The sequence below is a fragment of the Verticillium dahliae genome, genomic scaffold (assembly GCF_000150675.1).
Source record: "Verticillium dahliae VdLs.17 supercont1.4 genomic scaffold, whole genome shotgun sequence".
Lineage (NCBI taxonomy): Eukaryota > Fungi > Ascomycota > Sordariomycetes > Glomerellales > Plectosphaerellaceae > Verticillium > Verticillium dahliae.
Window position 1 is genome coordinate 1,604,000 of NW_009276925.1, and position 26,732 is coordinate 1,630,731.

The following is a 26,732-nucleotide window of genomic DNA, read 5'->3' on the forward strand; positions in this document are numbered from 1 at the left end:
TTTTATTTTTTGGGGGGTTTCTGACGTTCGCCGCGTGGGATATTGATCTACTACAAAGGGTTTTTTGGGGGCCCCACATTATTGCTTTTGGGGGGGGGGGGGGGGGGGGTCGAAAGGCGTAAATTGAGTGCCGAATGAGTGATGTTGGTGCGGGTCTTTGCGATGACCAGAGATCAGACTTTCCCACGTCGCGCTGTCGTCGTCGCTTGCAGTTGATGTCGTCGTCTCGTCGAAACGCTGAATCCAGAAATTGAAGATTTTCGGTGCGGATAGCTATCGATAAGATTTTGGCGGGGTGTTGCCCAGATGTCCAAGCCAAAGTCAAGGTGCATCAGGCTTGAGCCAGGGTGTCCACCCCAGCCTTAGCTAAGCGTCAAGGGGCAGCCATTCGCTGCAGGAGGACACGCTCTAAATTTCGGGGCGACCAACATGCCAGCACTGCCTGCTCTGCCCTTCCCCTGACGTGATAGCTGTCGCTCTTTTCATTCTTTACACGTACGCTTCAAGAAGATCGGGAGACGTTGTTCTGAAACCGCCATCATGTGGATTCTTCCTATTCTCGGGGTTATTGGCTCCATCGTGGGCTTCTGCTTCCTGACCTTGGCAATCGGTACGGCCCACTTGCTCGCGCGCCGACGCGACCCCCTTGGATTTGGAGGACTTGCGGACTGACTTGCGATGGTGTAGCGTCGGGTCTTTACTACCTGTCCGAGCTGGTCGAGGAACACACGGTGCTCGCCAAGCGCCTGTTGACGCAACTGATTTACATTATTGTCGTTCTCCAGCTTCTACTATGGGCCGTGGACGGGCTCTCGTTCAAGCTGACGCTTCTGTCCATCTTCTCGCACATCGTCTACCTTGGCAACATGCGGCGCTTCCCTTACGTTCAGCTCACTGATCCGCTGTTCCTTACCTCCTGCGGTAAGTTGTCTCTGCGGACCTTTGGCGGCATGTCGCATAGGCTGACCCTTCCATAGCTCTCGTGCTCACAAACCACTACTTCTGGTTCCGCCACTTCTCCGATACCCAAGCGCGATCCTACTCCAACATGCGCTCCATCTACGACCAGCCTGATACTCCCTCGTTCACGCAAATCGCCTCCTACTTTGGCATCTGCGTTTGGCTGGTGCCTTTCGCTCTGTTCGTCAGCTTGTCAGCCAGCGACAACGTCCTCCCCACCATGGGCAGCGAAACACCCTACCAGCAGGCCGATGGAAAGAACAAGCGACAGGGCATGGTCAAGGCGCTGGTTGACTCTGTTACCGGCGGCATCGGTCAGGTTGTTCAGTCAGTCGGCTTGCAGCAGCGGTCTGGAAACGCGTGGAATGACTGAGCGGATGAAATGTGAGGAGACGTTCGATGACGTGTAAGCGGCCCATACATTCTCCCGAGGTTGCGCAAGGCTAATTTGATGGCAGATGTAAGGTGGAATTAAAATCACTTCTAGACCATCTATTGCCTCCGCGGCGAACATCATTCAACACAAGACCAACCAGAATCAAGCCGCACGCGCTGGCCATATGGACCCCTCGAAGGCGAGTAGTGCTTCCCTCTGAGGTCCTAGCGTGCCACTCTACCTGCTACCACGGCCGTGGTCGATGCGTGCTGTGGTGCAGTACACGACTCTCTGCCGGATGCTGTGAGTGGACAGTACCCCCCATTGTGCGAATGCCTGTATCTGAGACCAGACGGCACGATGGGGAACTGCCAGTGAAGGTCCTGTATCGTATTGAGCCTCATCATGGGGCGCGCTCGGTTGGTCTTGACTTTTCTTGCGAGCTTCAATCGAACCAAGATGAGCTGGCTGACGGTGTTCGCGTCCCAAGCGAATATTCACCGCTTGAGCAAATAGACATGATCTAGTCTTGACCCAAATAAACTACAAGCCCGGTCAACTCAACTTGCAACGCGTATCTGGTGGCTTTTGCGTTCCTCACGGGGCACAGTTGATTACTAATAAGTACCCCTTTCGCAATATCTCGCACGTGATACTGGCTTCCGCCACACCAGGCGCACCGCCACACTCTTGATTCCCGCCCAGCGGATGCGCCCCTCTTGGTGACCTCGCTCTCGTCTTCCGTCACGGTGGCGACAAAACAGTGGATTTCTCCTTCTTTAGCATACAACTCACTACATCCGGAACTTTTATTCCCAGTAATCTTCCTCATTGGATTGGAGCTGTGGCCGCGTGGGCCTCCTTCATGCGACCGACGCCTTGACTCTTGACTCGACTGCGCCGGCAGCCTAGTGTGTCGTGGCTGTGCAGTATAGACATGGCTCGCACGTAGGAGCCCTCTCGCTAAACCTCGGCTTGCACTTTCCATTGAATTCTTCTTTCGTTCCGAATCTCGTTAATGGAAGCGTCTGCTGAGAAGAATCGATTGAGCTGCTCCCGCGTGACCTATTTTGCTGTGCAGGTTGCCTCTTCAAGAGGCCAGACAAGGCTCTTGCGTTGCCAAGACTTGACACATCAGTGGCGGGTGCATCCAGACCCACACGGAATTGTGGCTGGAGCATGATGCACCAGTGACAACCCCAAGCTGACGTCGCCTTGCTGCGACAACCATCCACTGCAGGCATCCATTTTGGCATCCACGTTGGCATCGATCCCAGCATCTGTCATGTGTGATCCAATGGCATGTGCGCTGCGGCTCAAGCCCCCGAGGCCTCGTAATCTGTCGTCGTCGCCGGCGGATCTCTATAAACATGGGCGGCGTCCGACCTGAGGGGCATGTGCCTCTAGAGTGTTCATTGCTTTCCTCACCATTTCTCCTCGCTCCCCAGACACTTGAACCCAAGCACACGTACACATATGGGCTCATTTTTCGTTACACCTCCAACACCGACCACTCCTACCGAACGACGGACTGAGCTCATGACCAGGCCCGAACGCACCATGGCGCCGTCCATCGATTCGGCCCTGGGCACGGCCGACATGGCCAACGAGCAGAGGGGCCTTCTCGAGCTCATCGACAAGCTTCAGTTCGCCCAGCTTGACAATGTCAAGCTGCCGCAAATCGTCGTTGTGGGCGATCAGTCTGCAGGCAAGAGTTCTGTTCTCGAAGCCATCACCGGCACCCCATTTCCTCGCGATGCCGGCGCTTGCACACGATTCGCAACCGAGATTCGTATGAGGCGATCAAACGAGCCGTCACTCACTGTCTCCATTATCCCGGATAAGCATCGCAATTTTCGCGACCAGGAGCGTCTGAAGCAATTCGGCGGCATGGTCGACCACGACATGCCCTTTGACGCATTGATGCGGTCTGCCGTCGATCTCATCGCTCCCAAGAACATTCCCGGCAGGTTTGCCGCCCGCGACATCTTGGTCGTCGAGAAGCGTGGTCCTGACATGCCTCTGCTCACTCTTGTTGACTTGCCGGGCCTTGTTCGGAATGCCAACAACGACCAATCGCTCGATGACATCAAGACGATCGACACCCTCTGCGACCGCTACATGAAGAGCTCTCGCACCATTATCCTCGCCGTCGTTGGAGGCAACAGCGACTATGTGCAAGCACCCATCCTCACAAAAGCCCGCCAGTTCGACCCCAGTGGTTCCCGCACCATTGGTGTCTTGACGAAGCCCGATCTTTGCGAGTCGATCGGCCTCGAAGACAAGTTTATCGATCTCGTCCAGAACAGAGACCAGGCCAATTTCTTCAAGCTCGGCTGGTATGTCTTGCTGAACCCTGGACCTCGCGACCAAGGCCAGCCCTGGCCTACTGCTCGCGAGCGTCAGGAGCGCGAGCAAGAATTCTTCGGCCGCGGCAAGTGGCGCGCCCTGCCAGAGTCCATGTGCGGTGTGCCGGCGCTGAAGCAGAAGCTCAGCGTCCAGCTGCAACGTCACATCGGCCGCCACGTCAAGACGCTCAGGAAACAGATCCAGACGGCGCTGGATACTTGCGACACGGAGCTCAAGTCCATGGGCGAAGGCAAGGACACGGTCCCCGAGATGCGGGTCGAGCTTGTGGAAGTCTTCTCGTCTTCCAAGGAGCTCGTCATTCCCGCCGTCTACGGTTTCTACAAGAACCCTCCTCGCAAGAACTTCTTCCGCGCCACGGCCGACCCTCGAGGCACGCCCGCCCAAAACCTTCGCGCCCGCGCCATTGAAGAGAACGAGAAGTTTTCGCATCGCATTCGCCAGAACGGCCGCAAGTTTGGCTTTGCCTCGTCGACCGACCCCCGTGCGCCCAACGCTGTGCCCCTCGGCGACAGCGGCAAGAAGGAGTTTGTCGCGCACGAGGTCGAGATGCTCCTGCGCCAGATTCGCGGTTCGGAATTCCCCATGGACCCCAAGCCTCGTGCCGTCTACATGCTCTTCCAGAGCTACTCGGAGAACTGGCCCAAGCTGGCCCAGGAGCACAAGGACAACCTTGGAGTCGTCTGCAATGAGTTTCTCAGTGAGGTGATTGACTTTGCCTGGCCGCAGCGCATGAGGGAGCCGCTTCGCGCGCAGTTCCTCGATCCTCAGATGAGGGCCCTCATGGCCAGCGCCCAGGAGGAGCTCGAGCGACTTACACAAGACATGAACCTTGAGATTCAGCCCTATGATCCCGAGTACGAAGAGCGCCTGCGCAAGTGGCACGTCGAGACGACAAAGGACGGCGGCACCTATAACGAGGCGCAGGAGGTTTTGGAGAAGATGTTGATCTTCTACGAGCTTGCCGCCAAGACTTTCATCCGCAACACCATCACACAAGTCATTGAGCGTCACCTGCTGCAGGGCATGTATGGTATCTTCAACTCGGTCGCCATCATGGGTATGGCGGATGACGGCGTCGAGGCCATCGCAGCTGAAAACAAGGAAACGCGCGACAAGAGGATGGCGCTCAAGACACAGAAGAACGCCATTGAGGAGGCTAGAGACATTTGCGCCAGCCTCGCCATGCGCAAGGAGTTGCGGGCCTATGCTGATGAAGATCGCGACATCGAGGAAACCTCCGACGAGGACGACGAGTCGCGTCCCCAGGAACGCCCCCAACAGCACCCACGACAAGCCACCGCGCCCTCAAACACCCAGCCTCCCCCTCCCAGGACATCGGCCGAAGCTCATCGCCCAGCGCGCAAGCCCACGGCACCCCAGGCTGACGCCGCCGTGAACGGCAACTACACCCATGCGTCGAATGGCGCGCCCCAGGGCCTGCCCACGCCCCGCGTCGAGGCACCTCGCATCCAGAGCTCGGGCGATTGGCACGGCGAGGAGCAGCCGGTGCGGTCGGTGCCGCATCATGCCCCGCCCCCGCCGCCGCGGCCCGAGAAGCTGCGGACGGAGGACCAGTACGGGGTCAGCCCTGTGGAGAACGGCTACGGGTCGTACGTCGGCGAGACGGAGTATCCCCCTTCGGCGTCGCGGGACTCGAGGCGCGTGTCGGCGAAGAAGCTGTTCGGCAGGTCGTGAGGTGGTGGAGCTGAGTGATTCGTGGCATGATAGCGGGATGCATTTATTTGGGGCTCATTTCTTTTGGAAGGAGGAATTGGGATGTCACGGGTTGGATCGAGCCTTGGTATTTTGGGAGTGCATGGTGAAGTGGTACGATAGATACGATAGATACAATATACCCCATAAGAGTTTGGACACTACGAAATAGGTATATGATCCGTCATGATGTGTACATGTGATGAAACAGGCGAGACTAATAATGCAGGGGATTGGCTCCGTAGCGTGGAAGTGACTAAGTGACGTGTGGTTGCGAGCGGTCAGTGTTGCATCACAATGTTACATAGAATGTTTGGTTGATGACGCAGGTTAGTATTAACGTCAACCATGTATGTTCATAGTGTTACGATTTCTGACGATGTACCGGCCACAAGTGGGCTAGCCTTGCTGGACAACCATGTGTACTTGTCCATCTGAACCAACCCATTGGCTTGATCGCATAACAGCACCAGTCACAATGCGAAGCAAGTAAAGGTCATAATCTCATTGAATCCTGCCTAACAGGCCCCTGCGCCTAGCTCCGATGAATATGCAATACACGATGTCAACCATTTCACGCCTTGACCTTGAGGATGGCCTTGCCAAAGTTCTTGCCGTGGAAGATGCCAACCAGACCCTCGGGCGCGTTCTCGATGCCCTCGGTCACGTCGACCTTGGCCTTGATCTTGCCGTCGGCGAGCAGGGGCTGGACCTTGTCGTTGAAGGCCTGGTAGCGCTCGGGGGTGAGGCTTACGATGAAGCCCTTGAAGGTCAGGGACTTGCCGATGATGTTGAAGAGGTTCTTGACGCCGTAGCGGTCCTCGGGCTTGACGTTGTAGTCGACGATGGAGCCGCAGGCGATGATGCGGCCGTGCTTGTTGATGGCGTGGAGGGCGGCCTCGAGCTGGGCGCCGCCGACATTGTCAAAGTAAATGTCGATGCCGTTCGGGGCCAGGCGCGCGAGGGCCTCGTTGGCGTCTTCCGTCTTGTAGTTGAAGGCGCCGTCGAAGCCGAGCTCGTTGGTGATGAAGTCGATCTTCTCCTGCGAGCCGGCTGAGCCGATGACCTTGAGGCCCTCGGCCTTGGCGAGCTGGCCGACGAGCTGGCCGACGGCGCCGGCGGCCGAGGACACGAAGATGGTCTCGCCGGCGACGGGCTTGCCGATCTCGTAGAGGCCCTCGTAGGCCGTGGTGCCCGGCATGCCGAGCACGCCGATGAAGTAGTGGACGGGCAGGTTGTGGGGGTTGTGGACCTTGCGGAGGCCCATGGGCTTGAAGGCCGGGGCCGGAATGACGGCGTACTGGGCGTTCTGGCCGTAGAAGGAGACGAGCTCGTCGCCGACGGCGAACTCGGGCGTGTCAGAGCGGAGGACCTTGACGACCGAGGCGCTCACTATGGGCTGGTCGAGGTCGAAGGGGGGCGAGTATGACTTGATCTTGGGGTCGCGCATGCGGCCGCGCATGTAGGGGTCGAAGGAGGTGTAGAGGACCTCGACGAGGACACCGCCGTGGAGGGGCGCATTCTCGAGGTCAATGGGCCTGTCCTCGATGACGAGGTCCTCGCCAGGGACGGGGAAGCCCTGGGGCCCCTTCTTGTAGATGAAGGACTTGTTGGAGGTGGGCGCCATTGTGTATGTGTGTAGGTGGGTTGTGTTGGTGTTGAGGGGTATCTGTGTAATGGAAAAATGCGGGGCACAATGTGTCGCAGGATCGATAGAGTGCTGATAGATGATGGGACTAGGGGCTGTGAAGATGATGGCATATGTCAAGGAGGAGGAGGCCAGGTCGAGGCTTTATATCGGTTGACAGCCATCACCATTACCAAGCCAGGATCCAGTCTGTGTTTTGGCGTAGGCGCCATCGGCAGACCCCATTGTCACGTCATGGACGTGCAAAAGATTTGATTGATCGAAGAGATTCTGACGTTCTGGGCGAGTAAGGGTAGCTGCTGTTTGCTGTACAGGATGGATGGGTTCGCCTGGTTTCGATTCGGCGTTGCCTGGTGGGTGCGGTGGGTGCGGTGGGGGTTGTGACGAAAAGAGACATGACGCCGTTCCCGAGAGATCATCGAGGTCCTTGATTGGGTCAAGAGCAGAGACCAGCGAGTAGGGGACCTCGGCTTGCTTACAGAGCAGAGACGTGGCCTCGGTTCCTGCGCCTTAACCATGCACCTATCCGTAGATCAAGACCCGTTAATGCATTAAACAGAATCCGAGTTCCCCTTTTCCTGCAAACTCTTGCCTTGCCTTCTATTGCCCCTCCCTTAACCCCGCTATTCTCACTTCTTCTTCATGCTGCCTCCCTCAACACGGATCAGCCTTCACCGATCCCCCCCCCCACCCAGCCCTATCAGTCATTATCGCCGAAAGTCAATTTACTGAAATGACTGACTTTTGCCATGTTCACAGCTCCCAAACCGGTTCGGGCGGCAGGGCGGCCTGACATCATGCCGACCTCTACTCCACCACGCTACCTCCGAAAGCGAAGCTTCTGCTATGCAACACGGCCCACGACCCCTCCCTAGCTCGCGCCGTTCCTCACCATCATCCGCGCCTCAGCCACGACCATGTCCGACCGTTTGCCATCGTCGATCCCACCGGCGGTGCCCGGCCCACTCCTGACAAGCACCGCCGGACCATCCCCCGACGGAGACTTGACCCAGACTTCCTTGTACCCACTCGCCGCGAATCCGAGCTTCTCGAAACTTCGCCGCCCCTCTTCCGTAGCCGTGAGAGCTGGAAAGTATGTCAGTCAGCAACTCGGCCTTGTCTCAACAACAGACATTTCTGACAGTTTTCTTGTCAGAAGGAAACCGAAAAGGAGAAAAAAAAAACATACCGGACACCCCCTCGACAACGTATCCCTCCCCCTGCGCAGCCTTGACCAACTCGTCGACGGCAAACCGCGCAAAGCCCCTGACAGCATCCCCCTGCACCTCCTCGACCAGCTTCTCAATGTGAAACACATGCACGCCGACGGCGTCGCCCTTGGTCCGCGAAAAGTCCCGCGCCGCATCCACGGCCGACTCGCGCAGCGTGCCGACGCCGAGGTCCCGCCACGCCGGCACGGCGAGCGGCAGCCCGACGACGACGCCGACGAGCGTGTCGCCGGCGTGCAGGGCCATCGACAGCTCCGGCGCCGCGGCGACCCAGGCCTCGAGGCGCTCGAGGGGCAGGCCTGCCGGGTACATGGCCTCATCCGAGCTGTGGATGGACTGCACCATCTCGGGCGACAGCGGCGTGCGTGTGATGTAGGATGTCCAGTCCATGGTGTGCGAATGCGTTGTGTTGTGACGTGACGTGTGATATGTATGCTCCGCAAGAAGAATGGTGTGAGCCTCCCCGTTTGCACAAAGACGAGAATCGGCTCAAGTATGCGAGCGTTTTTGGAGTATCATAGCCATTACGTCAGGGGTCGGCCGGACTTGTGGGACTGGATCCAGTCTGCGCTCCAGCTGGGGCGGGCTTAGCGTATGTCATTTTGCACATGTTCGCAGGCTCACAGAGTGTCGATTGCCCTGCACCCGCGATGCAGACGTCGGGTCATTGGTTCCTGTGGACAACAACGCAGCGGACGTCGTGCTGTCAATACTGTCTTTGGACGGTACAATCATCCATTGCTATATGCTAACAGATCATCTGCTCGGGGATGTAACGACGGAAGTTTCACACCATATGAGTGATGAGAAGCAAATATCACCGCGAGGACAAGTGCTATAAAAGGTTAAATGGACTCAAGGAGGCAGAGAGTGGTATCACATCCCAGAACATGTAGCATCAAGGCCATCCCGTGAAATATCCATTGACTTGTAGGATCATATGCTGCGGGCCTCAACAACGAGGGTCAACGTCACGTCTCGATGGCGAGCTACGCTACTGATTGGAGGGATGCCAGTGTGATAAGCCGGAACTGTCAGAGAGAGGGGATGGGCAGAGTGGAGGGGTCTTCCGCAGGCGACATCCGCAGCCAATTTTAGGTAGGGACTTAGACTATAGATGGTCTCTGTCCCTCTGCAGGTCGTTTTTTTGCGTGATGCGAAGTCTGATGATAAAAGCAGAGTCTTAACGAGCTCTATATTGTAAAGGTTTATCACCATTATTGCGGCGTCTAATCAACGAACTCTTAGCTTCCAAATAGATGACGAGAACAACTGGTTCATCTACAAAGTCTCGACAGATTCGATTTCGCAAACCTTTTATAACAAGTTAGAGACTGCAATTTATAATCTGTTTCTAATGAATATGATCTTATCACCGTTATCAGTGTAGTGCTCAACGGCACGCCTCTAGATAAGGGGCAGACCTGTCCTAGAGTAGCTGATTCACGCCATTCACTTGCGGGCAGTTGCGGAAAGTAGCGAGACATTTCAAAAGCGTGAGAGGGTCTTGGTAAAGCTTGGTACAATAAGTTGAAGCAACAAAGCACAAGTATCAGTCCCACAAACATTAAGGCTCCTTGTCTGGCTTGAGTTGTCGAACTTCACATGTACTCTTTGACTCGACATTAATTAAGACGCGTTGATATCTGTCAGGAGACCCTGCGGAGTCGCCAAGCAGGGGGTCGACTAAGGACTTAGGGCTACGGGAAACGTATATATATAGGCTGCGGAGGGCCAGAATCCAGATATATTCCGATCCCCTCCTATCTTCTACTTGGTGCGGACCACGTGTGGAAGACCTCTTCACTCTGCTCTAAACAACGCTCTGACAATATGTCAGTATCATATCGCATCCACCCATATCGCATCCACCCATATCGCATCCACCATGGACTATGGCTCAGACCAACAAAAACCTGCGCATGACTGCAAGACTTTTACTTTTTTAATGACAGAGAACTGTCCCAACATCGTCACTCTCAGGAGCCTCCAATCAGCGTGCAGCCATAGAAGTCCACGGTGTTGAATGAAGGTCCTTAGATGGATGCATTGATGGTTGGAGAAGAGTAACATCGTATGGCTCTTTTCAGCCTAGCAGCTTAACTTTCAGACTTAGTACCTTGTGCAAGGCCTATCCTATCGTCAAGCCTTCGTTCACGAATCTAGTTGTTGTCATCGCCTGATGCAAAACACGCACCAACATGCCCGTGGCAACGTTCAGCCTTGACAATTGTTCTCCACTTTCGTTGGCGAAGTTGCCACACGGATAGTAAGGCAACGCCACATTGCACTTTAAGGCTTCTAGTCAAGCTCCAACTGGCTAAGAAAGTGCTTCCCAGCAATGCAGCTTTCAATGAACAATGGCAATCATGCGAAACATGACACCAGGTTGTGTAAAGTGGGTCCATGTTGAGAAGAATGGTGCCTTGGGCAGTCTTCGAACTCGAATTTCATACGCATTCCACCTGGCGAAAGAGTAGAGGAGGAGCTCTTCAAAGACTACAAAGCATCGCGGTACTACCCAGTCATCATCGGTCAGGTCCTTAAGGATCGCTATTAGATTGTAGGAGAGCTGGACTTTGGTGCCAGCTCAACTGTTTGGTTGGCGCGCGACCTACAGTAAGATAGCCTTGGGCTCGCTCAGGGATCAGCCCTAGAACATACGACTAGCTCCGCTGACGCAATGTTAGGGGTCGTCGACATATGGCACTGAAGCTTTTCATTCGTTCTCAGTCTATGGGTGAACAGCTGGATCGCGAGGTTTCCATATATAAGCGTATTTCCGATGCTTCTTCGACGCACCCTGGCCGCGGTGCAGTCAGGGAGCTTCTCGACTCATTCGACATCGCTGGACCGGAGGGATTGCATCGATGTCTAGTTCATCCTCCATTGTGGGAAAACCTGCTGACTTTCCTTCACCGAAATCCAGTTGGGAGATTGCCCGTGCCCGTTCTCGCCTTTATACTCCGGCGCATGTTTCAGGCTTTGAACTTTCTGCACACAGCATGCCAGGTTGTTCATACAGGTAGGTCAGAGAATTAGGAGGATCTCATCCTTTGATTCAGCCACGCTGCTTATCTTTTGAGGACTATACTGACCCATGGTGGGTAGATATCAAGGCTGACAACATCATGTTCGGCATCGAAGATGATTCCGTCTTCACAGCATTCGAGGAAGAAGAGCTGATCGACCCATGTCCGCGGAAAACTGTGGATGGCCGAAGCATCTATGTCTCCCGTGAGCTCCAGATACCAAAGGCCTGGGGTGCACCTGTTCTCTGTGACTTGGGCTCGGCCGTCACTGGGAAAGTCGAACACCTGGAAGACGTGCAACCGGATATCTACGGGGCACCCGAAGTCATCGTCGAAGCACCATGGTCCTACTCGATTGATATATGGAACACCGGCTGCGTGGTTAGTTTCCTTTCTCTTTCTGCCGTCAAAGAACCTACGCCTTAGTGTCTAGTTTGACTGGGAAACGCCCTAATTACGTCGTAGATCTGGGACCTATTCGAAGGGGGTCACCTGTTCACAGACACGATCCAAAGTTTGAGAGATACCGGAGCCGAGCACACCTTGCAGAGATCATTGCTCTCCTTGGACCACCTCCACAGACGCTGCTGCAAATGGGCAGGTCGAGCCACAAGTTCTTCACGGAAACCGGTAAGTGCGACGACGCTAGCGATGGGGCCACTTAGTCCCTCCGCCTCTACCTTGCTGACAGGGTGTTGCGCCGTAGGGAACTTACATGGCGCCGACTCGGGGCTGCTGGCTGGCTCATCACTTGAGGAAAGGCAGACTTCCCTAGAGGGCGACAGTCAGAAAAAGTTCCTCGCCATGATGCGAAAGATGCTCCAGTGGGAGCCCTCAAAGCGATCATCGGCAAAGGCCTTGGCTGAAGATGGATGGATTGTAGATAATATCCAATGACCTATGTAGGCGTTGCGACTGTCCATTGTACTTGTAATTCTTCTCATAGTGCTTTTCGGTTTTTTGTGTCTCAAACATCATCACATCACACCAAACTAAGTGATCACTAGAATTCCACTTCGAGCAGATATTTGAAGATGCTTATGATGTTCCTTTCCTTTTATCTTGAATGGATCGTGTTCCATGTATACTGATTTGTCCAACTCATCTCCTGAGTGTTTCCGAAAGAAAATCAAAGTCGAAGATCTAAGTTGTGTCTGATGAGAGCCTATTCCAAGTTCAAATCACTATCTGGCAGACTTTGTCCAGTATACTCTCGATGAATCGAACGCCAACTACAATACCATCCTCGTCCAGATACTGCTCTTGACTGCCAAAAGCTTCATTCTCCGGGTCTAAACATGTCAGACATCTCACAACCACGTCCGTATACAAATCTCCCAGGCGAGATGGAAGAATAGTCTTCGCCATGCCCACCAGATGCTCCTTCAGCCGCCCGTCGCCTCCTGTGTTGTTCTTTTGAAAGTGAGAGTCGGAGAGAGCCAACCCAAGACTGATTCCTGGCACAGGCGCTGCTGTGTCGCTTTGGCTCTCGTCTGGGTACCACACGAACGATCGCCATAGACCCAGTTCGAGCAGGCAGACGCCCAGACTGTAGATGTCGTGCTGCATGACGTAGCGCTCTTGGACTAAGTTTCCTTGTCGCTCCGGATGACGGTACAAGTTTCTATGCCATGCTGCGTCGCCGAGCAGATTTGTCTGGAAGTGGGTGCTACGAAATTGGTTGAAGCCAAGAAGATAGCTCGTCCCCAGAGATGAATTTGCATCGGAAAATACAAGAATATTGTCGGGCCGGATGTTCTTGTGCACGAAGTCACAGGTATGTATGTAGCTAATGGAGTAAACAAGCTGCTTCGCTGTCCGCATAATAGCTGACGCGCTGACAGGGTGGTGCCGGAGAAGAAGCTGGCGGAGGGTCATGGGAGGGTTGGCATCCTGCGGTGCACGGTAGACGACTTCGATGTACTTGAGGCCCTTTGTGGCGGGATCCTGATGCTTGAGCAGACCGTAGCAGCGAAGAAGACCGAAAGTTTGGGGGTCGACCTGCTGGAGGCGCCGGGCAAGATTTTCAACGTCCACTTTCACCTGTGAGATTGTTCCTGGAGGCGCATTAACAGACTCGGCAATGAAAAGGCTGCTTGAGCCTGCTCTGACTATGGATCGGGCCGAGGAGAAGGGTATCGGTGTTTCTGTTGCGCCACGGAGACCAGCGGCATCAAGGTTCAAGCTTGTCTTTGGTTGCGATTCACCAGAAAATGATGTTTTGGGAGAGCTGATCGCCTGGCGAAGTGCGAGCATGCTGTCGAGAGGACTAGGGCTAGAGCAAACAGACGTCGACTCGGTAGCCTTCGTATCTGTTTCTTTGAGTGCCGTGTCTAAGGTGTTGCTACTCATCAGGATGATGAGATACCATGTCGGATCAAAACGACTTCGCCATGCCTCCAATTCAGTCACCAATTCGTCGAGGCCTTTCTTCGCTAACGAGAAGCGCCATTTCCTCCAAACTTCAGAGGTCTTTTGCTTAAGAGTCGAGTCGTCGGAGGGTGAAGATGTTGAGACGTTGAGTCGGGCAACAGCCTGAAGCAGCTTGCCATTAAGGATCTCGAGGAGGTCTAAGTGGCTTTGTGCCAGCTCCTCGTCGAGCTGTGATGAGATCTTTTTGAGGAAGTTGAGCTGGATTTCAAGTTTCGTCCAAAGGGCTTGCACCAAAACCAGTCTCTCGTTGATGAGCTCATCTGCACCACGATACGACTGATAAGTAGTGATGACTTTATTCGCGAGTCTGTAGTGGTTAGCGATCGTACCTTTCATCACCATGCTGACCCTCCGATTTAGGAGCGGCGCGGCCCGTAGCGTTGGCCTCGTAGCCTAAACTCACTTGATGCAACCATCGATGACACCTGCGACGGCAAGTAACAGTTCGGCAACCATGAGACCTATTGTTGAGATTGTTTTACTGGGAAAGCACTCTGCGAAGACGCTGAAGATAAATAACTTGTCGTAGGGCAAGGAGTAGCACAAGGCTCCCCCAGACCATCCTAAGCGGGAGGCCATGAGGGCGGTGCCGCTCACCAGCCCCTGTAAGCGAGGGCGGCTGTGCCGCGATATCCATTGGGTCCCGTCCTTTTAGGCGCTATTTGCTATTGAACACCCGCCAAGCAACGCATTGGGTCCGCAGCTGAGGATCTGCGCGGCGGAGTGGAACGCCACATCAGGTGTTTTGGTATCGCATAGACAGGGCTGACTGCGCGGCTCTTCAGCAGTCTCGTGACGGTGAGCTGAGGCTGGCCTTTGCTGACGAGGATAAGACTCATACCACCCAGCAGTGCCAGCACTACGTACCTTACCAACGTACCTAAACGGCCAGACACCATGCCGGCTCACCATCCCCGATCTACCAGCCATAGTTGAAGCGTACTTATCTCGCGCAAGCCTATAGCCCATCATGGGCTCCAGTGTGGGGGCCAACATGCCATCACCTTTGGTTCTCAGATGCAGGCTACAGACCGAGTTTCTGGATGGGTGTGTCAAACACAAGAGGAGAGTGTCTATGTTGCACCTTGCACCGCGCAGCTCGAGCCTAGATACCGTTTTCGAAGAACTCTGGGACATCGAACCTACCATTGGCCGAGGGTCTTTCGGCGTGGTCCGCTTCGAACGGCTAAGAGGACACCCAAGTGTGCGCTTCCAGTCGTCATCACATCGCGTGAGAGCTGTCAAAGAGATCAGCAAAAGAATGCCCGACGGTCACCACTGGGACTACATGAAGGAACTGGAGGCAATAGCGAAGTTTTCTCAGCCGAATGTGAGTTTGAGCACTTGATATCATAGGCCCCTAGCATTATTGAGCACAGTTTCCTGATCACTCGGCCAACAGTATGCACCATTCTTTGTCAGGACGCGTGGATGGTTCGAAAACGCAGAATCCGTCTTCATAACCATGGAGTATTATCCTCTCGGAGACCTACGCAGATTCATGGATTCTCAGTCGCCATTTCCCGAGAGTCTGACGAGTCACATAATTCGCCAATTAACACGAGGTATCAACTACATGCATGCCAGCGGCTTTGCACATCGTGATCTGAAGCCGGCTGTAAGTGGCCATTCTGCACCGTCGACTGGAAATCGGTACTCACGCGTGGCAGAATATTCTAGTCGCATCGACCTCGCCAAGGTGGTCCGTACGAATTGCTGATTTTGGCATCAGCAAGCAGGCCCTCGAAGGTGGGACGTATCTTCGAACAATGCATATCGGTACTTTCGGATACATGGCACCCGAGGTACTGGGGTTTAACGCCCAGAACAGCCCAAGGGCAGCATATTCGGTGACAGTGGACATGTGGGCCATTGGTGTGATAGCCCTGGAGCTACTCATGAAGCGGCATCCCTTTCCCAACGTCTCGGACCTGGTAGGCCACGTTCATGGCACTCGCACGGTTCAGTATGACGGAGTCCTCGGGGTGCACCCCTCGGACCTCTGTCGTGATTTTATCGGCGGCTTGTTGACGCCACATCCTGCCATGCGACCAGCTGCCAGCGTTGCCGTGAAGCATCCCTGGTTGAAAGAGATCAAGGTCGAGATTGTTGACTCCGAGGATGACGAACCGTGAGTGGAATATGCCTTTCACAGTCAAAACGTTACAGCATTGGACTGACTAAGACAGGCTTTTCGTAGAAGATTACCCTCCAGACGAAGACATGACGATGCGCCATCGTGATGCCGTCACCCCCGCCTCATTACCATCACTGGCCTGGTACAACCTACGACTGACAACGGGCGCACCTGCAAGTGACGCAGGAACGTTGATGAGCACCCAGGCTGGCCTCCAGCTGGACAGGAGCGGCTTGTTGCCGAGCTTTCAAGCACTGTCGTTAGAAACGGTATGTTCAAATCTGAAATTTTTGGTGCTTCGTTACCAACTAGCAGGAATTAGACAAGATATTTCGTTTTGCGATCAGATAACCAGACGGACGTTGAGACCAGCATCGCCCACGGTATCTGGACTTCTAGTCCGCGCGTGAACAAGATCATTGAGAAAGGCCATACCAGATCAGGCGGTAGAGTTGTGTTCTTCTTCTCAGTCATAAAAAGGTAAGCTCAATTACATTACTACCAATTGAGGAGGCAGCGGAAACGCTGATGAAAAAATTAATAGCCAGCGATTCTGCGGTGTCGCGCAAATGACAAGCCCTATGGATTGGAATCATACGGACGAACACTGGCTGGAAGATTCGTGGAGAGGGTAAGCAAGTCGTACAATCTAGGTACTTGAGTATTGCACGACTGACCAACGTTGCGTGCAGCCGATTCACTGTCGACTGGCTCTGCTTGACGGAGCTCTCTTTTAGCAAGGTCAAACACGTGCCTGTATCACAGCGCACACCAGGGTTCCGTGCCATTGCATGTTACGACGGGACAGAGATATCGCCCGACTCTGCACACCAGCTATTGAGTGCATTCTCGGCCGAAGAGGAGGCTGGGATGGTCATGACAGGTGGAGCAGTACCTGCTGCCTTGTGATGACCTATCAGTGCGTGGTTCGGAGCAGAGTGGAGAGGTCTTCCACACGTAGTCCGCAGGCAATACTTGATAGGTATGGGGTTGTAATACATCTGAGTTCTGGGCCTCCGCAACTAGGGAAGCTCTCCGCAGCTCTTATATACGCGTTCTCGTAGTCCTTAGCCCCTGACTAGCTCCCTGTTCTGTGGCTTCGCAGGGGTCTCCTGACATGGCCCTGGGAGTATGGGTTGCGGGAGATAGCGGCGCCAAAGTGAGTCTAGCGATGTGTCAAGCGTATGCTTCACCCATTAGAGTTCAATTGAATTATTCATAAGTCCCTTTGCTAGCTACTTTTCACGAATGGTCTTTTAATCGAGCTGAGTCGCCACGATTTCTCCGCATGCCGGGTCCGTTCTTGGATTCATACAGGCAGCCGAGTGCCCGTCTGATTTTTGCCGACTATCAAGACTTGCTGAACGGAGCTAAAGCTCTGCAAATTACGAAGAGAAAGATTGAAATAAACCTGTGTCGTTCGTCGTGCTTGGACGTGAGCAGTAACTGCCTCTCATCGTGTGTAGCGCCCCATCAATGCTTCAAGCTTCCTGCTGCATTCAAACTCCCAAAATGGCAAATTTCTTGCTGAGGGTCATTTCGACCGATTGTAGAAAAGAATCCGCTGAAGGTTGTCCTCATGACAAATTCAATCCTGATCTTTTGAGATGTTTTTGCACGGTTTGACAATGAACTTGCTGCAAACGCCTATATTAGTGCTGAAGAGATCGCCACCAGTGTTGAAAAGTCGAGTAGGCGAAAGTACTCAAAACTTGTCTTAAAACTTAGCCTTATGTGAATCATGCTTCGAGGTATGCGGTGCCACCAGTGCGGTGTTGAACCAAGTTAAGTGACGTCTGGTCAAGGCGGCACTACATGATTGATAGCAGTCTTAACTATAGCCAAAGTACACATGGAGACTAGCCGTTCAATACTCTCAAGAGAGGGCAACAAACCCTGATGCTTGGTTCATGTTGCCATTCATGGTAATAAGTTAGTCATGACGATGTCTTATGTCCTCTGCGACGAGTTTACGTCTGCGTACCAGATACGATCCTCGTCCTCCAGCCCGAGTACATCACCTGGCACTCTAGTCCAATACCCGTACCGCCGACGCGCTCATCAATACCAAACCCGCGCGCCAGGCTCGGGATCACAAACTATGTCGACCCCGCGCCCGAACAATCACGGTCTCGAGATCGACTGGCTCGACGTCAGCCACCGTCGTATCTCCACGAGTAGGCGTCTTGGACCTCCCAGCCCGCTGTGGTCAGGGTGCAGCGAGCAGGGTCATTGCGTGATCGATCGGAACCTCCCTGCTGGATCAGAGACAATCGTCCATGACTCGGCCAGGGGGGGGAGAGGGGGGTAAAGAAGGGGGGGCTTAAAACGTTCTCAGATCCAGCAAACGCCAGAGACGTTGTGAAATCGGCCGGGCGGCTGCATGGGAGTCTATCACTAAACATTATTTCTCGCAGCGTGTTGTGCGACGTCGCCGTTTCCCGCTGCCTCACCGCCGACCGAGAACTATCCTCACCCTCCCCCCCCCTTCTTTTGAGGTGCGGCCCTGATACCGAGTCTCCACCTTGTGACCATCTTTTTTGCTCCTCCCGGTGCTCGCTGGTCTCGAACTTGCCCGATACGACCAGTCTTGCGAGGTTTACCAGGCGTGCCTGAGGGCCTGGTGTCACGCAGCGTCAATAGCGTCGAGGTCCAGATAGGCTCATTGGGCCTCGTGTCTTAGGAGGACGATGGGAGATGAATCTCTGTCCGCTGTCTCAGCTGGCTGGCGAGGACCGACGGATCTTGGTTCCGCAGTCGTCGTGCGACGCTGGACGGGGGGGGGGAAGCCATCTCGACTCGTTGCGAAGGAGGCCGGTGTGGACTTTTTTTCGATGTATGAGTAGTATCATCCCTATGAACTTCTATTGTGGATCTGGCCTCGAGGCAGGCTGCGGAATCTGATGTTTCTTCTGACTGAGGCTGTTCGATGGTGTGTAACGCTGCATCGGGAACAGAGGACATGTGAGCCCCCGACTGGTCAGATCCGACGCCCCGTTAGGCTATTAACGATCGATGACGGGGGCTGGTGGGTGATTACGGTCCTTCGAGCTGCTCTGCATAACCTGAAGCACATGATGGTCGTATGCGAGAGGCGGTTGGCAGGATAAACCTGGACGGATCGCATCCTTTGACTCCCCTTTCGGACCAAGCGAGCAGCCCCCCGTCTATTTTCAAACGGGAGAGGTCTGTCGTCGAAAGTCGAGAGCAGACTACAAATAGGGCAGGAAGGCATGTCGTATCACTTTGCCTGGCTGGCCGGCCGGTCCTCGGCGCTCGCTCACTTCTCTGACTCGAGAGAAGCAGACCTTTCTGGCACACGGCACAGTTCCTACCACGGTGACGATACGATAAACAGGTAGCTTTGCAAGGCCTCTTCGGTTCTCGTTTGTCTTCAAGGTCACGTTTCAGCTTGGCTCGACTCTTTCCTCTTCAGAGCCGTCAAGGTACGGCGCTATGCATCTCGAGATCAGCGTCCTGGCTGGACTGGTCCTGGCCGTCGGCTCTACCCGCACAGCGCTCGACGTAGGCCTCTCGCCGCTGCGCGTCTTTCTTCTTGCTTTCCTTGCTCAGTACAGTCTTCTCAAAGCGTACCGCGTCTTCGTGTATCCTCGCTATGTCTCCGGGCTGCGTCACCTGCCCGGTCCCACGGTCAGTCCCGAGTCCTGCTCCTTCCCTGTGTGGCTGGACAACCTTGACCGAAGGGTTTTCACTGACCGCGTCGCAAAGGACGACCACTTCTTCATCGGCCAGATGGCCAGGCAGCTCCTCACCCCGGGGCCCGTGGACATGTTCCTCGACTGGATGCGCAGGTGGCCGGACGAGCCCCTGATCCGCTACCTGTCCATCGGCAACTCGGAGACGATCATGGTCAACAGCCCGGCGGTGCTCAAGGAGATGCAGCAGACCAAGTCCTACTCCTTCTGCAAGCCCAAGATTGCCGCGCGCATGTTCAGCCCCATCACGGGCCACGGCATCCTCTTTGCCGAGGGCGACATTCACAAACGTCAGAGGAACCAGCTGAGCCGTGCGTCTTACCCCCTTTGCCTCGAAGAGGTGCTCTGAACCGTCAACTAACACGGCCAAGGCCCCTTTTCTCTCAGCAACGTCAAAAGCCTCCTGCCCGTCCTCCAGGGAAAAGCCAGAGAGCTCAGCGCGGCCCTCGGCAGAGACGTCATGAGTCCCGATAACGCAAAGGCCGTGGCCGTGGAGCCCTTTTTCCAAAAGGCAGCGCTCGACGTGCTCGCCATCGCGAGCATAGGCTACGACCTCGGCAGCCTCTCGACGCCGTCGGCCTGCTTCCACGCCGTCTACGACCGCATCATCCACCAGCCGCGCCTCGGCCACGTCCTCACCTTTCTCGACGGCCACGTGCCCCTGCGCGCGTGGCTGCCGCTGCCGCTCAACCGGCGCTGGCTCCGCGACAATGCGCTCATCCGCCAGATGCTCCTCGGGAAGCTGCAGCTGCAGAAGCGGCGCGTGCTGCGCCGGCGCGAAGGGCCTGGCGGGGGGGTTGGCGAGGGGCCTGAAAAGAGGGACCATGTCGCCGGCGGGCAGGGCCGCGACCTGCTGAGTTTTATTCTCGAAGACTGTCGCGGACCGCCGGGGCAGGAGGACTGGGACGACCAAGAGCTGCTCGATTTCGTGGGTGCCCCTTATGCTATACCACTGACGCCCTCACACACCGTCGTGCTGACGTGTACAAAAATAGGTCCTCAACTTCATTGCCGGCGGACACGAGACCATAGGGACGGCGCTCACGTGGGCGTCCCACGTCCTCTCGACAAGGTCAGACGTACAGGCGCAGCTTCACGCCGAGATCGAGGCTCTCTACCGGGGCAAGCCGGAAGCAGCATGGAACCCGCAGTACGCCGAGGTAGAGAGCCTCCGCCACCTGAACAACTTTGTGCGCGAGCTGCTGCGCGTCTACAGCCCGGGTATGTGGTGGACGTCGCGCTTCGTACAAGTCGAATACTGCTGACGCCGATGTAGCCCTCTTCCTGCCGCGAGAAGCGTCCGAGGACGTCACGCTCGCCAACACGCTCATCCCCAAAGGCACATTGGTCGTCATCGTGCCGGCGGTAACCCATTTCAACACGCAAATCTGGGGCCCCGACGCCGAGGCTTTCCGTCCCGGACGATGGGACGAGCGTGGCGAAAAGGGAGAGCCGGGCCTGGGCAGCGACCCCTATGCATTCGTGCCGTTCCTGCACGGGCCCCGGGGGTGCATTGGCAAGGCGTTCGCCATGATCACCCTGAAGGTCATGATCATTGAAATGGTGCGGCAGTTTGGCTTCACCACGCCGCCGGGCGAGAATGAGGTCGTAGAGTATGCGAACCCAAACTTCACCCTGCGACCCAAGGATGATCTGCGCGTGGTCGTCGAAAAGAGGCACAAGAGCGACGTTGTGGGGGATACGAGGTGAGAAAGCGGCCACGCTGCAGTGCGATGCCGGAGTGCTACCGCAGCAGTCCACATGACAGTCGTGGCATGCGGGGCGTGTGGTGTTGGGGCCTCACAAAGTATTGATATACCCTTTCTATAAACGTAACTGTCAGAGTAGAATATACACGGAAATGTCAGAGTAAAATATACACGTAAAAGGCAAAGTATGATGCAGCTCCTAAATGTCATGCTCCCAACGGCCCTGCTTCCTCGAGATTATGTTTCTTGATTAACCTTTCAACGAGGATCGACCCGAGAACGTTTGGCGTAACCTGGGAGCAGATCACAGGCAGAAGAGGTGTCACACTGACATCAGCCACTCTCAACCCCGCAACTCCCAACACACAAAAGTCGCCGTCGACGCAGGCTTCCTCGTCCTGACGTCTCCCCATGGGCGTGGCGCCAGAGTAATGGCGCGCCGTCGCGGCAGACTCTCGGATGAAGGCGAGCACGTCGGCTTCCTCGTCGCTGGCAGGTGCGCTGTGGGGACCGAGCATATCGTTCGATAGGGACGCCAGAACGGTAAAGAACCGGGTCACGATGCGCACTGCATCAACGGCATTGTGACGGTCGATGGCCTGTGAGAGATAGTTTGGGTCCACGAGCAGAGGTTCTGCGGCGTCTTTCGACGCCAGCTGAAGGGAGCCTGTAGAGCAGACAACTTGTGGATAGGCATTGATTTGAAGTAGTCGCCGACTTGTGTTGGGTGAGCCACCGGTTGGCAGGACACAAAACTCCCAATGTGAGGTTGCTGGATGCCTGACAAAGTCTTGCGAGCGCGGGGGCAGAGCTGGTATATCCTTCGAATCCAGAACAGCATCCGACTGGCCTGACACAATGGGAAGAGGGCTGGGGTTGTCTTTGCCCAGGTTCGTCTCGAGGTTGAGAAACTGCCGAATGTGTGCTCGCATCGTCTCGGGGTCAAAAAGCCAATCTGCAGAGCCGGTAAGAGCCGGGCCAACTTCCCACAGCACAGGGATCACGAGACTGTCTTTGAGAGCCTTGCCGATAGGGAGGTCGCAAACGAGTGGGATTCCGAGTGCAGCGAGGTGGTCTCTCGGCCCGATGCCGGAGAGCAGCAGAAGCTGGGGTGTACGCAGCGCACCTGCACATAATACTATCTCCTTCGAGGCATGGACTGCATGTGGTGTCAGCTAAAGTGATCAAGAGCTTCTGGCGTGTAGAGAGACGGTACCTGTTCCATTGCTGGTCGAGATAGCAATGGCCTTCTTCCCATCAAAGATAATCTTGTCTGGTTGGGACAGGCAGTCGACAGTCAAATTGGGGAGCTTCGTATGACCAGCGAAGACGTGTTGCGGCTCGGAACGAGCAGCTTTGCCGCTGTCACGATACGAGGCATCGCCAACGCTGTCAGCCCACGCATCGAGGTAGGCTTCCGACGTCGAGGCGCCACCAAGCGCATATCCAGCGGCTAACGACAACGTCCGGCCGCCGAGGTGCACCTGGGGTGTCGACATCAACGGCTGGGACCAGGAGCATGGATCGACGGCGGGCGCAGTGCCATCCGGGCGTTGGCCATGCCCGGCTTGAAGATGGAGGACGCTGGGCCGGCTCGACGACGACGACAGACGGTGGGCCATGGTCACGGCGGATGGGCTACCTATAGATTGTCGTTGTCAGCTGAGTTCAGCCGCAGGGCATGACGACGAGAAAGAGCATTGCCAGCGTTCTCGCACGTACCACCGACGACGATAAAGTCGAATCCTTTCATCGTTGCTTCGATGGCGGGGGGCGACGAGTGGTGAGGTAGACGGAGCGAGAAGGTTAGGGCTTCACATATACTCTGATGACATGCCGCCTCGCTCGCCAAGGGATGGGACTCTATTTCCATTCATATCATCCCTTTCTTGCTGCTCGCCATCGCATTCAGGCTCGAGTTTCGGCATGGGCCGCAGCTGAGCGTCGAGCCATTGGCTGAAGGCGAGAAGGCAGGATTGCCGCCATGTCAGCCGTACAGACTAATGAGGTACGAAGACTTGGCCATGCCGTCGAGCCCAAGGCATCGATGGCCTTGGTGTCATCTTGCGGCGCATGTGCATGTGAGGCGCGGCTAAAAGGAAGAGGGCCTGGATCCGGGAGAATGGGATCGTGGGGGGTGCTGGAGATATCGGGTTGAGGAGACGGTGAGCGTCCGAAGGATCAGGGAAGGCATGTGTGCCGCAGGTGTAAGAAGGCAACGAAGGCAATGCAAAGGCAGGCAGGCATGTGCTGACATAAGGCATGTGCTGACATGAGGCACATGGAAAGCACCTGCCAAGTCCAGTCACTCGCCCGCAACGGAATACGGAATTTGACTGGTCAAGCTGGTCTCGTGCTTTTGTGCCGGTATGATTGGTCCATCTTTACGAGCACCATTCTGGCCAATCAATGAGCTTCCATCTCCTGCCCGCTTCACACCGCTTCTACCAATCGATCGATAGACGTTCCTGCTGCGGCTTCTCAACTACACGATCCTGCATCACAGCTGCATCGCAGCCTCGCCACGGACACGGAGACACCGACAAAGTCGGCATGGCGCCCCCAGTTCTCGTCGCCACCACATGGGTGTCGCGGCTCGTATATAACCTGCAGCCAGTAGGGACCTCCCAACACTTTTGACGTCCCCGGCTCCCGCGTGGAACACCGACGCCCATGCCGCCGCCACAACGTTCCCCTTCGTCTCATCACCTCACACCATCTCGGTACCGAGCCTCTGCAGTGAGAGCCTCGGCGACGAGAGAACGCAGCGTCCGTGATGCCCGATAATAACAAACTCTCGGCGCTCGCGAGGCCACCTGCGCCCCTGCTGCGACCACGACCACCGAGGTCCCTCTTCAAGGAGATGGACCCGCGCGCCCCTCCGTTGCCCGCGCCTCCCGTCAAAAAGAAACGCGCGAGCAGGCCCAAGGTGCGCACAGCGTGTCTGACCTGCAAGATCCGCCGCGTCAAATGCGACGAGCGGAAACCCACGTGTGCCCGCTGTCACAAGGCCGACGTCGAATGTGACGGCTACTTTGCCAAAACCGAAGAAACGGCAGCCTCCTCGACCACCACGGCCGCCGACCCTTGCCATTCGTCCAGCGAGGAGGCCAGCCAGCCGATGGGCACACACCAACGCCACTACCACCGCCCGATCCGCCCTCGAACGGGCATGCCGCCCTCCCTTCTGGGCGTGCCGCTGCTCGAGGGCCTCGACGTTGTCTACTACGACCTCTTTCGGCACCGTCTGGTCCCGCACCTGGCGGGGTACCGGTACAAGGACCTGTGGTCGCGCATCGTGCTCGAAGCCGGCATGCGGGACGACCGCATACGCCACTGCATCCTGGCCGTCGGCGCCCTGGCCATGGCCGTCGCAGAAGTGCCCGCCTCGGCCAACGACGAGCCCCTGCGTGGGGGCCGACCCTCGGTGCTGGCCCCCTGGACGCACAAGCAGATCGTCAACGACCACCACCGGCACGCCCTGCGCCACCACCTCAGGGCCGTCGCCGGCTTCCGCCAGAGCTTCCAGGATCCGACGACCCTCTCGCCGCGCTGCGTCCACCTCATGACCCTCATCCTCATCGTCTACGAGTTCATGCAGGGCAACAACCAAGGCGCCAAGACGCTGCTCGACTGCGGCCTCGCCCTCCTGCGGAGCTCCATCACGCTCTACGAGGGCAGCCTGGGCCAGAGCGCGCCGGGCCACAGAGAGAAGGAGGAGGACCTCGACGACATGGAGCACAACCTCCCCTGCCTCGCCGTCATGCTCGACTACTCGAACCAGCTCGCCCGCCAGGACGGCCAGCTCTACCACCTCAAGTGCGTCCCCGACGACGCGCGCCTGCCCCAGCCGGGCCACGACTCCATGGCCAAGCTCATGGCCTGCTGGGGCCGCTTCTTCACCTTTAGCATCGTCTTCATCAGCAAGGCGACCTACGTGCCCCGTCTGGACCCGCACGGCACCGGCACAGGCCCCGGCACAGGCCCCGGCACAGGCCCCGGCGCGCGGTACAGCGCCGCCATCCGCGCCAAGCAAAAGGTCTTCCTCGCCCACCTGCACCGCTGGACCCCCGTCCTCCGCGAGTACGCACGGCGCCTGCCGGCCCGCGACGTCGCGGCCCGCAAGGAGCTGCGCGTCGTGCGCCTCTACTGGCTGGTCCTGTACGTGCACTTTTGCTGCTGCCACGACCCGACCGACCTGGCCTTTGACGCCTTCACGGCCGAGTTTGACGAGATCGTCACGGAGACGCTCGAGCTCTTTTCCGACGACGACGACGACAAGGATGGCGCGGGTAGGAACCCGAGCCTGACGCTCGGCGAGGGCGTCGCGTCGCCGCTCTTCTTCGCGCTGCGCAGCTGTCGGGACCGGGCGGTACGGACTCGCGCCGCCCATGCTGTGGGGCGGATCCCGTGGCGCGACAGCGGGTTCGACGCGCAGGCCATGATTGTCGGCAAGCTCGGGGCGGTGGTCATGGAGGAGGCGGCGCGGGATGCCGATGGGTTCATCCCGGCCGAGGCGCGGTGGTTCTGGATGGGAGGCGAGTGGCACGTTGGCAAGCGCGCTGTCGTGGCGACGTACGTCAGGCATGCGCCGGATGAGCTGGGAAGGCAGATCACGAAGCAGCTGACGCTCGGAGTGGATGACTGGGGAAACATCTGCCGTTTGGCAGGTTGCGTCAGCGGGCGTGACTCTTGATACAACGTGTCCCTAGATGACGCCCGAACGATACGAGGCCGTCCTCGGCCAAGGCGGGTACGTAAGATTTTTTGTTTTTACAAACTTGATAGACTTTAAACCTATCAGCAAGCCAACAACCTTTTGTCAGAGGTTATCCCAACCATGTTGAATAATTGTCATGATGGAGTTGATGAGGCACCCGTATAGCCGTTAGGAGTTGGGCTTCTGTTGGCCCTCTACTCAACCGGGGACACCCCAGCAGGATCATCGCACCGAGCGAGGCCAATCACACAGCCGTCTCGCATGCGGCGCGAGTACGAGGCATTTTGCCACTACCAGGCCGCAGGGTGCCGGGGGCCTGAGCCGCTGGGGTGCATATCAATGTCCAATGTCCGTCTGGACGCCATCCGTGAGGCACAGCCAGCTAGTAAGACAGGCACACCACCATCCTATCTCCATCCATCTTTGTATCGAAGGGTAGGCATGCTGCACGCAGGCCCTGATGCACCTGCGTTCTGCCCGGCTGCCCTTCCCGTTGACGGAGCATGGATGAACGGCGTTCGCGCCACTCAGCGCGACGATCGCACAAGAAGGTCCGTACGGGGTGCAAGAATTGCAAAGCCAGAAAGGTCAAGGTCAGTCTGTCCGCAACGAAGCTCTCACTCGCTCTTTTCCCGACGGCCCCGCATGTCGGATCAAAAGCCGAGTCATCTCAGCCACCACCCCTTATT

At 56.4% G+C, this 26,732-nt stretch overlaps 11 protein-coding genes across 11 annotated transcripts in view; 6 read left to right on the forward strand and 5 right to left on the reverse strand.

The window, feature by feature from the left end:
* Positions 1–79, reverse strand: part of VDAG_02860 (bud site selection protein) — a gene marked incomplete at both ends in the record, with an annotated part of 989 nt that extends 910 nt beyond the window's left edge. Inside the window, one exon of the mRNA XM_009653513.1 lies at positions 52–79. Coding sequence (XP_009651808.1) covers positions 52–79 — 28 coding nt within the window. The remainder of the gene's footprint in view (positions 1–51) is intronic.
* Positions 80–1,097: 1,018 nt separating this feature from the next.
* Positions 1,098–1,898, forward strand: VDAG_02861 (SVP26 protein). The gene is made up of 2 exons (XM_009653514.1): positions 1,098–1,366; positions 1,419–1,898. The coding sequence occupies exons 1-2, from the start codon at positions 1,212–1,214 to the stop codon at positions 1,861–1,863; spliced, it is 600 nt and encodes a 199-aa protein (XP_009651809.1). The 5' UTR covers positions 1,098–1,211; the 3' UTR covers positions 1,864–1,898.
* A 998-nt stretch (positions 1,899–2,896) lies between these two features.
* On the forward strand, positions 2,897–5,401 carry VDAG_02862 (interferon-induced GTP-binding protein Mx; the record flags this gene model as incomplete). The annotated part of the gene is made up of 1 exon (XM_009653515.1): positions 2,897–5,401. One exon carries the CDS (start codon positions 2,897–2,899, stop codon positions 5,399–5,401), a length of 2,505 nt encoding a protein of 834 aa, XP_009651810.1.
* A 592-nt stretch (positions 5,402–5,993) lies between these two features.
* On the reverse strand, positions 5,994–7,046 carry VDAG_02863 (NADP-dependent leukotriene B4 12-hydroxydehydrogenase; the record flags this gene model as incomplete). The annotated part of the gene is made up of 1 exon (XM_009653516.1): positions 5,994–7,046. One exon carries the CDS (start codon positions 7,044–7,046, stop codon positions 5,994–5,996), a length of 1,053 nt encoding a protein of 350 aa, XP_009651811.1.
* An 892-nt stretch (positions 7,047–7,938) lies between these two features.
* Positions 7,939–8,686, reverse strand: VDAG_02864 (uncharacterized protein; the record flags this gene model as incomplete). Its single annotated transcript, XM_009653517.1, has 2 exons — positions 7,939–8,153; positions 8,257–8,686. 2 exons carry the CDS (start codon positions 8,684–8,686, stop codon positions 7,939–7,941), a joined length of 645 nt encoding a protein of 214 aa, XP_009651812.1.
* A 1,391-nt stretch (positions 8,687–10,077) lies between these two features.
* VDAG_02865 (serine/threonine-protein kinase SRPK3) lies at positions 10,078–12,246 on the forward strand. The gene is made up of 5 exons (XM_009653518.1): positions 10,078–10,565; positions 10,622–11,321; positions 11,408–11,709; positions 11,794–11,958; positions 12,035–12,246. The coding sequence occupies exons 2-5, from the start codon at positions 11,000–11,002 to the stop codon at positions 12,101–12,103; spliced, it is 858 nt and encodes a 285-aa protein (XP_009651813.1). The 5' UTR covers positions 10,078–10,565; positions 10,622–10,999; the 3' UTR covers positions 12,104–12,246.
* A 146-nt stretch (positions 12,247–12,392) lies between these two features.
* On the reverse strand, positions 12,393–14,340 carry VDAG_02866 (uncharacterized protein; the record flags this gene model as incomplete). The annotated part of the gene is made up of 2 exons (XM_009653519.1): positions 12,393–14,068; positions 14,165–14,340. The coding sequence occupies 2 exons, from the start codon at positions 14,338–14,340 to the stop codon at positions 12,505–12,507; spliced, it is 1,740 nt and encodes a 579-aa protein (XP_009651814.1). The 3' UTR covers positions 12,393–12,504.
* Positions 14,341–14,731: 391 nt separating this feature from the next.
* On the forward strand, positions 14,732–17,061 carry VDAG_02867 (calcium/calmodulin-dependent protein kinase; the record flags this gene model as incomplete). Its single annotated transcript, XM_009653520.1, has 7 exons — positions 14,732–15,091; positions 15,164–15,379; positions 15,432–15,892; positions 15,951–16,167; positions 16,254–16,378; positions 16,443–16,529; positions 16,838–17,061. The coding sequence occupies 7 exons, from the start codon at positions 14,732–14,734 to the stop codon at positions 16,857–16,859; spliced, it is 1,488 nt and encodes a 495-aa protein (XP_009651815.1). The 3' UTR covers positions 16,860–17,061.
* A 2,293-nt stretch (positions 17,062–19,354) lies between these two features.
* On the forward strand, positions 19,355–21,324 carry VDAG_02868 (cytochrome P450 3A13; the record flags this gene model as incomplete). Its single annotated transcript, XM_009653521.1, has 5 exons — positions 19,355–19,549; positions 19,628–19,925; positions 19,986–20,542; positions 20,610–20,835; positions 20,891–21,324. 5 exons carry the CDS (start codon positions 19,355–19,357, stop codon positions 21,322–21,324), a joined length of 1,710 nt encoding a protein of 569 aa, XP_009651816.1.
* A 257-nt stretch (positions 21,325–21,581) lies between these two features.
* Positions 21,582–23,076, reverse strand: VDAG_02869 (choline dehydrogenase; the record flags this gene model as incomplete). Its single annotated transcript, XM_009653522.1, has 4 exons — positions 21,582–21,616; positions 21,691–22,482; positions 22,540–22,965; positions 23,046–23,076. 4 exons carry the CDS (start codon positions 23,074–23,076, stop codon positions 21,582–21,584), a joined length of 1,284 nt encoding a protein of 427 aa, XP_009651817.1.
* Positions 23,077–24,099: 1,023 nt separating this feature from the next.
* On the forward strand, positions 24,100–26,019 carry VDAG_02870 (uncharacterized protein; the record flags this gene model as incomplete). The annotated part of the gene is made up of 1 exon (XM_009653523.1): positions 24,100–26,019. One exon carries the CDS (start codon positions 24,100–24,102, stop codon positions 26,017–26,019), a length of 1,920 nt encoding a protein of 639 aa, XP_009651818.1.
* Positions 26,020–26,732: the final 713 nt, after the last annotated feature.

What these genes read in the sequence shown, in the direction of transcription:
- VDAG_02861 (XM_009653514.1), top strand. Translation starts at nt 1,212, where the DNA reads ATGGAAAGAACAAGCGACAGGGCATGGTCAAGGCGCTGGTTGACTCTG. An exon ending in GAGGAGACGTTCGATGACGT is followed by an intron (nt 1,367 to 1,418) that starts GTAAGCGGCCCA and finishes ATTTGATGGCAG; the next exon opens with ATGTAAGGTGGAATTAAAAT.
- VDAG_02865 (XM_009653518.1), top strand. Translation starts at nt 11,000, where the DNA reads ATGGCACTGAAGCTTTTCATTCGTTCTCAGTCTATGGGTGAACAGCTG. An exon ending in TATGGAACACCGGCTGCGTG is followed by an intron (nt 11,710 to 11,793) that starts GTTAGTTTCCTT and finishes ATTACGTCGTAG; the next exon opens with ATCTGGGACCTATTCGAAGG. An exon ending in CAAGTTCTTCACGGAAACCG is followed by an intron (nt 11,959 to 12,034) that starts GTAAGTGCGACG and finishes GTTGCGCCGTAG; the next exon opens with GGAACTTACATGGCGCCGAC.